Source organism: Chanos chanos, chromosome 8 (assembly GCF_902362185.1).
Source record: "Chanos chanos chromosome 8, fChaCha1.1, whole genome shotgun sequence".
Classification (NCBI taxonomy): Eukaryota; Metazoa; Chordata; class Actinopteri; order Gonorynchiformes; family Chanidae; genus Chanos; species Chanos chanos.
The window spans coordinates 14,595,022-14,607,521 of NC_044502.1; the positions used below are offsets into that span (position 1 = coordinate 14,595,022).

The window sequence follows — 12,500 nt, forward strand, 5'->3', positions numbered from 1 at the left end:
AATTTTAAGATTCACTGCTCTGATTGGTCTTCGAGTGGATGGGGTAAATAGTTTCCAAAATCCTACTGGTTCGTGTTTTCACGCCCAGTACGCAACAACCCCGAAAGAACTGAAGGTGAAAGTGCCTCCCTCTGACTGTTTGCTCGCCGTTTCTCTGCCGGCTGATCTCCATCCTGTGCTGACTTAAACATGTCTGTGTTCGGCGACGTTCCGCAAGCTGCTCCGGTAGCCGTTTTCAAGCTCACGGCAGACTTTCGAGAGGATCCTAACCCGAAGAAGATTAATTTGGGAGTGGGAGGTAAGAATATTTCCTGACTTTACAGAACTCTGAAAAGTCTGAACTCTGTCGGAAAGATCTCACTCTGATGTTTGACCTTTTTTGCTTGCCGTCCGGCGACATTTGCGCCTGACTGGTTAAAAGTTGGACTGACAGTTTCTTGGCGTAATTTCGTGAAGTCAAATTAGGACTTTAACCATGTTCTACTTCGTTCGATACTGTGAATTCTCGTGATTTTGTTGCTGTGCAATTCAGTGTGTCAACATTAGCGCCCTCCATCACGTGTTCTCCGTGTGACTCTTTGACATTTGGGAAGACACAGCCAAAGTCAAACAATAATTGAAAAACTGTTTGGGGTCCATTGGGTAATGACACCCAGTTTCAGGATGCTGTTTATACTTCAATTTACAATGTTTAACCCACGAAAAAGTGCTGCGGCCAAGCACAAGCAAGTAAAAGGAAAGAAGAGTTGTTTTAAATGCACGCGCGCACCGCTCCCTACTGACTGAACGTATAGGAAATCGGTCAGGCAAGGTCAAGGTTGCCTTGGAGTATTACTGTTGAATAAATACAGATGAGATGATTTATGTACCTAGAGGAAGAACTCGTGTGATTGTCCCTAGTTATCCTATTTCCCGAAAAGACCTTGTCCTTTAGCGTAATTTGATACGTGGTTCATATTATACACTGGCTTGCGAACCACAGAAGACATAGTGGTTTCGGCGACACGGTGTTAAGTGTGCGATTAGAGACCGCTCCGATTCCGAAGGTGACCGAGCTAGAGAAAGAAAGACTGAACTTGGAAAAAATTGAGCCTCCCTGTAGCGTTCGTGCGTGTATTAATTGTAGAAAGCCTAAGTGTCTTGATCTCACTTCAACCACCTGTCTGGGCGTATGGTTGATCTAACATACGTCTAAACGCTTTTATGTGATAAGTGCTTTTTAACACAGTTGCTCTCGTAAAATAGTTTTACCGGTCCTGAATCCCCAGTGAACATACCTGAGGCAACACAGATGAAGAAAAACTCACTCACACTCTGGATGAAACGTTGAACACCAAATTTGACTATGTAAATAAATGTTTTTTTTTGTTTGTTCTGTTTTGTTTTGTCTTTACGTCAAAGCCTACAGGACAGATGACTGCCAACCATGGGTCCTTCCAGTGGTAAAGAAAGTCGAGAAGATGATTGCAGAGGATCATTCTCTGAACCATGAATATCTGCCCATCCTTGGCCTGCCAGAGTTCAGATCCAGTGCCTCCAAAATCGCCCTCGGAGATGACAGCCCTGCTATCAAAGAGAACAGGGTACGTTTACACACACATACACACTCACGCACATTTACACACGCGCACATACACACACTCCAAATTTCTGGAGTTCACTTTTTAAACAAGTCTACACAGAAATTTTATTAAAATGCAAGAAATGTGTAGTCTTGGGATCACAGGTTTTAGAAAGTTTTAGAAAATGTAGTAATAACATGTTTCAGATAACCCACAGTTACCGCTGTGTTACTACTACTTTCTTTGCAGTCATGTACCATGTGGGCAAAGCCAAAAAACAAAAGGTCCAAAAAGTCGAACTAAAAGAGAGTTCAAATGACCCATTTAATAATCAGAGGGTCCACTTTTTTTGGGGTAAAAAATAACCAGCCCCTCTACGACGCCGGTTATAGCCCCACACTACTGTTTAGAACACATGGAGCTGTCCCTGTACTTAGACTTACAGAAGTGTAAATATGAAATTCATAGAGATGTTGATGTGGCTGATACTGACATGGCGCTGCGGGAACTGGATTGTTAACCAGAGGGTTGTGAGTTCAAAGCCCAGGTATTAAGGTTGTACTGCCAATGGTGATGCTGTCTGTGCATAATTAACTTAAGCCCAAGATTTCTCCAGAACAATAAGTTATAGTTACTCTGGTTAAGAGGGTGTTTAAACAAAGTAAATGTAGATGTAGGGCAGTAGATCGTAAAACAAGAAAATGAAAATGAGAAACAAAAATGTTTTATGACGGTCTCGCAACGAATGAACACACTTATCGTACGTATGTAAGTAAGGAGCTTGTTATATATGCAATTAAAAGAAGAAGAACCTGTAGCCTATTTCCTTATATAAGCTTCTTGTATCTCATCTCTCATTTTGTGTGTATTTCTGTGACACTACTGTTTTGTCTTGCTAATACTGTCTTGTCAGGAAACAAAATCCTACGCTCTTGTTTTTGCTGTTTATTGCCCCCTGTCAAACCTTTTCTGTGGATGTGGACTTTGACCTGTTGCACATTCCTGATTTGTTCCACATGATATCTCCAAACTCCAAATGTCTAAACCCCCCCCCCTTCTCTCTCTCTCTCTCTCTCTCTCTCTCTCTCTCTCTCTCTCAGGTGGGAGGGGTACAAGGTTTGGGAGGTACAGGAGCTCTGAAAATTGGTGCAGAATTTCTGCGGCGCTGGTATAATGGCACCAATAACACGGCCACGCCAGTTTATGTGTCTGCTCCCACCTGGGGTAAGCATGGGATTTGTAGTTCTTAAAACACTCGGGTTAAAAAAAATATTGGACAACATTGCGTTCAGATAAGAATAATATTCAGTGAGTGACACAGTAGTTAAATAAACAAATTTAGAATTTTAATGACACACTGTCTCGAGAACATATATACAGAATTACGTTGGCTACTAAATTCTAAAATAGATTGGTAGTATTACCACTGTTCCAGTCCTGGAATGAAATGACCTCATGTTAATTATATGATGACCTCATTGCTTCAGTGAGTGGTCTGTTGTCATAAATACACTACTTAGAATGGTATAATAAACACCCACATGTTTCTGTCCTCAGAGAACCATAATGGAGTATTTCATGACGCTGGATTTAAAGACATCCGTCCTTACCGGTACTGGGACGCGGCCAAGCGTGGCCTGGATCTGACTGGTTTTCTGGATGACCTGGAGGTATCTGCTCTCTTAACGTCAGAATTTTTTTTTTTCTCAGTCTGAAGTAGTTAGTGACTAGACTGAACAGAATTTTCTGGTAAATTATCACCTCTTCTGTACATTAAGACATCAAAAGCCAAATAATCTGTGACGCACACAGTAAAATAATTTTGATAATCCACATCATGAAGTCATAACCTCACAGGTACGCATGGATAAACTCGTCACATCACAAAAACACTAAATCTGTTGCAGATTGTCTGTCTGATTATCATAATGCTAAATATGAACAGGAGAATAGGAAGTTCCTCGGGTAACTCTTTTTGTTTCTGGTCACCATAGAAAGCTCCAGAACACTCTATCTTTGTATTGCATGCCTGCGCCCACAACCCAACTGGCACTGACCCTACTCCAGACGAGTGGAAAAAGATCGCTGAGGTCATCAAGGTGAGTCGAGTAACAGGATGAAGAGAGACATGTCAGAGAGAGGAAACTTTATCCCACAGCAATTGTGGTGGTTGGTTTTTGGATTTCTCTCTGTAATTCTTGTACATTGATGCCAAATGCTCTGATTGAAAAACAGCTCCAAGGGAGCCAGATAGTTTGTTTACTGAAAAACAGGTCCATGACTTAGGGAGCCAGATAGTTTGTTTACTGAAAAACAGGTCCATGACTTAGGGAGCCAGATAGTTTGTTTGCTGAAAAACAGGTCCACGACTTAGGGAGTCAGATAGTTTGCTGACTGAAAAACAGGTCCATGACTTAGGGAGCCAGATAGTTTGCTGACTGAAAAACAGGTCCATGACTTAGGGAGCCAGATAGTTTGCTGACTGAAAAACAGGTCCACGACTTAGGGAGTCAGATAGTTTGCTGACTGAAAAACAGGTCCATGACTTAGGGAGTCAGATAGTTTGCTGACTGAAAAACAGGTCCATGACTTAGGGAGCCAGATAGTTTGCTGACTGAAAAACAGGTCCATGACTTAGGGAGCCAGATAGTTTGCTGACTGAAAAACAGGTCCATGACTTAGGGAGCCAGATAGTTTGCTGACTGAAAAACAGGTCCATGACTTAGGGAGTCAGATAGTTTGCTGACTGAAAAACAGGTCCATGACTTAGGGAGTCAGATAGTTTGCTGACTGAAAAACAGGTCCATGACTTAGGGAGCCAGATAGTTTGCTGACTGAAAAACAGGTCCACGACTTAGGGAGTCAGATAGTTTGCTGACTGAAAAACAGGTCCATGACTTAGGGAGTCAGATAGTTTGCTGAAATTTCAGTTCTTTTGTCTCTCTCTCTCTCTCTCTCTCTCTCTCTCTGTTCTCTGTCTGTTCTCTGTTCTGTGTCTGTTGTCTGTCTGTAGAAGAGAAAGCTGTTTCCGTTCTTTGACTCGGCCTATCAGGGCTTTGCGTCGGGCAGTCTGGAGAGGGATGCCTGGGCGATCCGTTTCTTTGTCTCTGAGGGCTTTGAGCTCCTCTGTGCTCAGTCTTTTTCTAAGAACTTTGGCCTGTACAGTGAGTAACAGCAAACTCCCCCCTATACACACACACACACACACACACACACACACACACATGCACTCAACGAAAATGTAAATGCAGCACTTTTGTTTTCGCTCCCATTTTTCATGAGTTGAGGTAAAAGATGTAAGATTTCCTCTGTGCAAACAATAGGCTTATTTCTCTCAGATTTTGTTCACAGATTTGTTAAAATTTGTGTTAGTGAGCACTTCACCTCTGCTAAGATAATCCATCCACCTGACAGGTGTGGCATATCAGGATGCTAATTAAACAGTGCCTTGGACTGGTCACAATAAAAGGCCACTCTAAAATGCACAGTCACTACCATAAGCCATCTCCAATGTCGTTTTCGAGAATTTGGCAGTACATCCAACTGGCCTCACAACCGCAGACCACGTGTAACCACGCCAGCCCAGGACTGCCACATCCCGCCGATAAGCTTCCCTGAGACGGTTCCCGACCGTTTGTGCAGAGATTCTGCGGGTGTGTAAACCAACTGTTGCATCATGGTGGCTCATGGTAGTGAAATGAACATTCAGTTCATGGGCAACAGCTCTGGTCGACATTCCTGCAGTTAGCATGCCAGTTGCCCGCCCCCCTCAAAGCTTGTGACATCCATGGCATTGTGTTGTGTGGTAAAACTGCACATTTTAGAGTGGCCTTTTATTGTGACCAGTCCAAGGCACACCTGTGCAATAATCATGCTGTTTAATCAGCATCCTGATATGCCACACCTGTCAGGTGGATGGATTATCTTAGCAGAGGTGAAGTGCTCACTAACACAAATTTTAACAAATCTGTGAACAAAATCTGAAGGAAATAAGCCTTTTTGTGTGTGTAGAAGAAATCTTACATCTTTTACCTCAACTCATGAAAAATGGGAGCGAAAACAAAAAGTGTTGCATTTATATTTTTGTTGATTGTATATTCTCACAGTTTCTGTCACACTCACATACAAACGCATGCAACATGAATGAAATCATACTTTCTCTTTCTCTCTCTCTCTCTCTCTTTGTCTTTCCATCTCACTCATTTTTTAAAATCTCCCTGTTTAGTGCTTTTATGTGCACTGTGAATGGCTGAAGAAAAATACCACAGACTATTCTTTGTATGTGTTTACAGATGAGAGGGTAGGAAACCTCACTGTGGTTGCTAAGGACGGTGAGAATCTGACCCGCGTATTGTCACAGATGGAAAAGATCGTCAGAACCATGTGGTCCAACCCGCCCACTCAGGGGGCGCGCATTGTCGCCACCACACTCAACGACCCCAAGCTTTTTGCAGAATGGTACGTTCCAAGTGTCATGGCATCAACTTTGTCCCCGTTAGTTTCATCTAAAATCGCAACATTTCCTTAAAGAGCTTGTGGTGTTTTCATCTATGATCTCAACATTCCCTTAAAAAACCTGTGGTATTTTCATCTATAATCTCAATATTCCCTTAAAGAGCTTGTGGTATTTTCATCTATAATTTCAACATTCCCTTAAAGAAATTGTGGTGTTTTGCAGCTTGAAAGCAAAGTTGAAAGGAAGAGTCTTTGTAACGATGGGTTTCTCTTGTCAGTAACAATGAGTGAAGTGGCACTAAATGTCACCAAAATGTTTGGATAAAGTTGAGTAAAATGTTCTCTCTCTCTCTCTCTCGCTCTCTTTGCAGGCAGGGTAATGTGAAGACAATGGCAGATAGGGTGCTGTTGATGAGATCTGAGCTGAGAGCCAAGCTGTTGGCACTGGGCACGCCGGGGACCTGGGATCACATCACCCAACAGATCGGCATGTTCAGCTTCACCGGACTCAACCGTGAGTGACCGTCATGTTCTGGAACCTTCCGTCATTAACTCTAATCTATAGCCACACCACAGTGTTTACATATGTGTGCACAGGCAGTCAGTACTGTTGATATAACAGTGTGTTTCTAGTGTATTACGCTGGAGCTGCATCTCCAGTTTCACTTTTTCTCCAGGTAGTTTAGTATAACGTTGATCTTATCTCGAAGCTTTGTGCGGGAGTCCCGTGTCATTGGAAATATTTGCTTCGGGGAAACAACATTACAGTCCTTTTCATTGTGACCTTATCAGTCATGCAGAATTTTTTAGTTAAGAATACCTTAGCAAATCTAAAATTCATACGGCGTATGGCGCAGTGTAATGTAATACATAACTGTATCGTTTTAAGAAACCATATGCCACAAGAGTAACATTTCATTTAGACAAAAGCACTCACTGAGTGTCGAAATTTTAGCGTATATAATTAATAATAGTATTCCAGTTAATAACAGGGTTGGAATTAATCTGTAGACATATCTGGGATAATTATAGAGGCTTAGTGTCAGAGCTGAAACAACGTATTCTCAGACGCAGTGGCAGTCATGGTTTTGTCTGGGGCGTCTTCAGTACTGTCTTCTCCTCTGTCCACAGCGAAACAGGTGGAGTTCCTGATTAAGGAGAAACACATCTACCTGATGGCCAGTGGGAGAATCAACATGTGTGGTCTGACCACCAAGAACATCGACTACGTGGCTGAGTCTATTCATGAGGCCGTCACAAAGGTCCAATAACGCGCTCTCCCTTCCTGGCCTGCCTTAGCGGTGAGGTCTGTCCCTGGCTATCTCTCGCGTGTTCGGGTTTCCGGTTTGGAGAAGAGGAGGCAGAGTATGGTTTTTCACAGAACACTGTGGTACCGGTTTTAAAACGGTTTATCTGGAAGGTGATGATGAAGATCTCTAAGTGCTCTGTCTGTGTGTGATTGTGTGTGCGCGCGCGCGTGTGTGTGTGCGCGTATGCGTGTCTGTGTGTATGCGCGTGTGTGTGTGTGTGTGTGTGCATGCGTGCAGATTATGTTGTTAGCCACAGCCACCATGGTGTTTGTCACATGTTTGTTGTGCCATCCATCTTAATACACAGCACTTATATTCACCAACACACCCCAGACATCTCACCCACCCGACAAACACACACACACACGCGCACACACACATTCTGTTATCATGTTTACTGTGTCTACAGTTTTAATAATATGCAGTGTGCAGCTGAATTGGACAAAAGATTTAGGAAATGATTTTTGCACTCAAGGCCATGGTTAAATGCTGTGTCTGTCTTTGAGAAGCACAACACTCCTGTGTATAATGACTGAAATACACTCACAATCATCCATCTTATTAACGGTCAGGTTATGGCAACCCCTCTTGTAGAGGGCGTTTAGTCTGTAATATTGCGGTGTTTTACTCACCCTAATATTGTCTGTTTGAAATTAAAGGGCACATGAACAAGTCATCACACTTCCAAATCAATAAATTATGACCTCTGAATATACATGTTCAATTCTCTTGTTTTGGGGGGGGGGGGGTTTGGTTTTGTTTTGTTTTGTTTTTGCATCTCTGCATTTCTCATTTCTCTTAAGTCAGATCTAATTTGATTTATTATAATCAGGAACAAACCCAAAACACTTTGCTAAAAAAGGCATATTACAAGAGAGTTAAGATTTTGAAACTTCTGTTTTTACTGTCATTGAATTGTTACATCTGTACATTTTGTGTAGTAAAATCATTCCCCATAATTTATTCTCCTGACAAATGCCCAGGTAAACCTTTAGTATATAATATATTATAAAATCATAAAACTTAAGTCTTTTAAGTCCGTTTTGTATATATCTCTTCCATATGTAAAAAAAAAAAAAAAAGTAAGATATTTCTGCTTTTCAGCTGCCCCTCCCCCTTCTTTTCCAGCGTGCGAGACCGAGAAAGGGGCTTTGAAAAAGTAGGGCTCTCTCCCTAAGGTGACTCAGCAGTTTTCCATATTGCACAGTGGGATGCGAGAAACTCCCTGTTGGCTCAGCCAATCAGGAGAGAGCTAGTTAACGCCCCCACCAAAGCTAATACCCCTCATCTTGTCTCCACCGACCACATGCATCCAAGTGCATCAACACACATTAAAAGACATTAGAGGCCAAAAAAAAGCCTATGAACATTGTGCTGCAATATAATAGAAGACTGACCATTCAAAATGCAATATAGTACTTTAGCGCAAACCAATGGCATCTTGAAATATTGTCTTAGACATCTGAGTTCATCTGAATGCCCATATATATATAAATGTATATATGCCACAGTATTGCTTTCTGTGCTTGTTTTGGGCACAGATTTGACACTGCTGTTGGTTGAAAATTGTGCTGGTTAAGTTTGCCTTCATGGAGAATGGCTTTCATTGAGAACTGAATATGTTCATGCATGTGCTGTAAGAAGGAATGGGATGAACTAGCAACTCAGCTCACGCATACGCCCCAACCCCCCCCCCCCCCCCACACACACACACACTCACACTCACACTCACACACACAGTATGATCTCTACACTGTGGAAACAGACAATCCATCTTACAGTTCTGAGGCAACCTTAACATTTTTGAGTTCATTCAACCTGTCGAGAACATTTATTCTACCGGAGCAGATGCCTTCGTGTTTGAAGCTGGAGTGGGTGTTGTTTGAAACAGTGTAGGGCAGTTCTTATCATGCATGCATGCAGGTAATAAGAAGCGAAGTGAAGATTGAGGAAAAGGGGTTTTTTTTTGCGTTCTCTGTCAGTTTCTGAAGGCATGGTTCCTGGTCACTGATGTTCAGGTTCAGCCTCATGAAAAAGAGTGCTTGGTAATGGAGAGGTAAAAACACACGTCTTTTCATTCAGGCAAAAACTGAATTCATGTGAAAAATAAACCCCATAGAAAACAAACAAAAAACAACTGGTATAGTTCCTGATATCCAAAAAAAAAAGTCTTTAACAAGAAAGGTTTGTTTCGTCACGTGTTGTATTTCAGTATGTTTTTCGGAGCGTTATCAAAAATAGTCTTTGGTATCTTCCTTGGATGGCGCAATTGTGAGAGAATGACACAACTTTAAACCTTAAATTAACTGTCTTCTTTGAATGCAAAACAAAAACATTTGTAAGTGAACCTTGTGAGCAAGGCCGAGTCCGCGCTCCACTCGCGATCGGGGCGCACGCGCACAAACCCACAGAACTGTTCGGACTGGTGAGAGCCCACAGAAAGGGTTTCGGACTGGTGAGAGCCCGCTAAGTCTTAACGAGCGGCTTCTCTGAAGAGTCCTCTGGTGTTCTCTCTCCATCCCGAGACTTCTTCCTCTTTTTATGGCCTAAGAAGAAAACAAATCAGCGTTACGGGAACCGCTACAGTTCTTCTTCCCGTCTCTCTCTCTCTCTCTCTCTCTCTCTCTCTCTCTCTGTCTCTACCTCTCTCTCTCTCTCTCTCTCTCATCAAACACTGGGAAGACATATGAAACGTGTAGAGGGCGCAGTTCAGCTTTTGAAAAGTGAAAAAGAGCTTTTTTTTTATCCATCGTTCATATGAGAAGATCCAGAAGTTTCCACACATACAATTTGACTCTCTTAACTTTAATGTTAACCAACAGTTATATCGTAAAGTAACACGTTTATTACATGAATGCACAGTTTATCACTTCTACAAAGTTGTCTTCTACAAATAGAGGTAAATCATGATTTCTGTTTTCAATGCTGCTATAGACTTTAAATAGGCTATCTAATCATTTTGGAAGTAAGCAGTATGTTTGTGTATTTGTTCAGAGACAGAATGAGAAAGCTATATTGATGAAAATGTGAGAGGCACTCTCTGTTATAGGTTTGGATTCAGGCTGTCTGGATCTCTGCCATTTTGGATTGAGTGATGCTGGACTGGAGTGAAAAAGAAAACGTTGCTAGGTTACTGCTGGCCTTCAGTTAAAGAATGACTCACTGTGACACACATTACAAAACTGCTCAGAGTGCTCAACTGTGTTACAGAAACTTTCAAGACTCGTGAGAAAAGCTTTACTAGTATGTTTAAAAGTGTGACTGTATGTGTGTGTGTGTGTGTGTGTGTGTGTGTACTCACTAAGTTTCAGCAGTAGTTTCCTCCCCAACGTGTCCTCTGAGCTACTCTGAGATATAGTGCTGATGAAGGGGGCGGAGTCTGTCTCTATGGAAACAACCTCAGAATCTACAGCACAAAAAAGGACAACGTTAAAAAGAATTCAGTTTGCTTCAGCAATGATGCACTCAGTACATGAGAATATACTACATACATCTTACCATTCATCCCATCGCCTTCCAAGCGATCCTCTCGTATGTAAGGAATCTCATCCATTCGTAGGAAGACAGAGTCACTGGGGCTCTTTTGACCATCTGATTTGCTGCCTGTTGGGGGCGCCAGAGACACATGTTCAGAGGAGCTGCCTTAATTCCTATACTGTAATGCTTTACTGTTGGTATAATAGTGAGCACTTTCAAGCTGTTTTTCAGTGACCTGTGGATAAAGGTTAATATGCTAATGATATCACAGTCAACGCAGAACAACCAGCCAGACTCGACCATAATGCTTGGCAGTCTTTGGGCAGGTGACTGCATTAGCTGATCTGAGGTCAGCGCGGAAGTGAACATCATAATGCTTTTAGATTAGCAGTGCTTTTGCGTAGAGTTGGTTTTAAATGAGTGGGTGAATTTGGACTGAGCTAAGAAGCTTTCACATAGTATTCTCCAGTGTGAGTCAGAGCCCATTGTTTGATGAGTTTTCCCATAAGAGGATTTTTGGGAATAAAAGCCATCTGTGCCATCAGCTCTCCACCCACCTCTCCGTTCGTCCTTTGCCAAATCTTCTGTCTTAGTCTTTTTTTGTCATGGTACCAGATTTACCATTTACTCTGCCCCGTATTGAATTAAATTAAATATTCTGCAGAACATTCTTTCTTCTGTTTGACAGCTTGTTTTCCAGGCTCGCTCTCCTATTTTGTTCATTGTTGGTTCAACATTAATCTCCCTGCCTTTCTTCTATTTCTCTTCCTTATAACTGTCTCTCATTTCTCATACTTAAGTTCCCATCTCTCTCTCTCTCTCTCTCTCTCTTTCTCTCACTCTCTCTCTGGCTAGTTCTCTGACTGAGACTTACGGACGATGCGGTTTTTCTCGTTGAGCAGGCTGGTGCTGTGAGGGACACTGGACTGCTGACTGCGGATGCGGGAAGAGCCTGTGCGTGACTCTCGAGGAAGAAGGGGCATGACTCCGTGCTCTGCGATTGGTGGGTCTGGAGTCGGGGTGTTACCCTCCCCTGTTCGGGTGTCGGCATCGGGGGTCTGTGGAGAGCTGTCCATACGTGACGCAGTGAGGGCATTTTGGTAATGGCTGCGAGTGATCTACCAATCGTGGCGAAGGAGAAGAGAGGAGGAAAGGAAGACAGAAAGAGAGAGAGAGAGAGAGAGAGAGAGAGTGAGTTACGACTATGTCATTGAAACTGATGTCATCATAAACTCTGGGATATATATTTGTATAATATTATTTCATCAATGATATCTGTTTCGTGTGTGTGTGTGTGTCAGAGATTGGCACGACCCCGTCCCTCTGCTTCCTGGTAACTAATGTAAACTAACCAGTGTTTTAGCTCACTGGACTAAACCGTTAAAACCTGACTAGAAAAGAGAAGCAACAACAATGTTTCCATGATCTCACATTGCTTTGCTAGTTTACCGATTTTAGCCACACCACACGTAAAAGTCAAACAAATTAAAATAAATGGGATTGAAACAAACACCTTGATTATCTGCAGGTCGGTAAGCTGGCGCACTGAGTAATCAGGTAGGTAAGCGCTGCCACCCCCGTTTAACTGGTTCATACTCCCCCCGTAGAGCATAGAGTCGGAACGGTCCAGTCCACTGCTGCGCGACGGCGATCTCTGGACTTAACAATATAAGATCACAGCGGTCAGTTAGCGCTC

At 42.5% G+C, this 12,500-nt stretch overlaps 2 protein-coding genes across 2 annotated transcripts in view; one reads left to right on the forward strand and one right to left on the reverse strand.

The window, feature by feature from the left end:
• The first annotated feature begins 138 nt into the window (after positions 1-138).
• On the forward strand, positions 139-8,038 carry LOC115818197 (aspartate aminotransferase, cytoplasmic). Its single transcript, XM_030781513.1, has 9 exons — positions 139-298; positions 1,402-1,583; positions 2,663-2,786; positions 3,120-3,232; positions 3,557-3,661; positions 4,576-4,726; positions 5,855-6,020; positions 6,389-6,531; positions 7,149-8,038. The coding sequence occupies exons 1-9, from the start codon at positions 190-192 to the stop codon at positions 7,286-7,288; spliced, it is 1,233 nt and encodes a 410-aa protein (XP_030637373.1). The 5' UTR covers positions 139-189; the 3' UTR covers positions 7,289-8,038.
• Positions 8,039-9,793: 1,755 nt separating this feature from the next.
• LOC115819325 (metal transporter CNNM1-like) overlaps positions 9,794-12,500 on the reverse strand; it is a 12,738-nt gene continuing 10,031 nt past the window's right edge. The window contains exons 7-11 of the mRNA XM_030782887.1: positions 12,318-12,463; positions 11,679-11,922; positions 10,826-10,930; positions 10,629-10,733; positions 9,794-9,873 (exon numbers count right to left, since the gene is read on the reverse strand). Of these exons, the coding sequence (XP_030638747.1) occupies positions 9,794-9,873; positions 10,629-10,733; positions 10,826-10,930; positions 11,679-11,922; positions 12,318-12,463 (680 nt within the window). The remainder of the gene's footprint in view (positions 9,874-10,628; positions 10,734-10,825; positions 10,931-11,678; positions 11,923-12,317; positions 12,464-12,500) is intronic.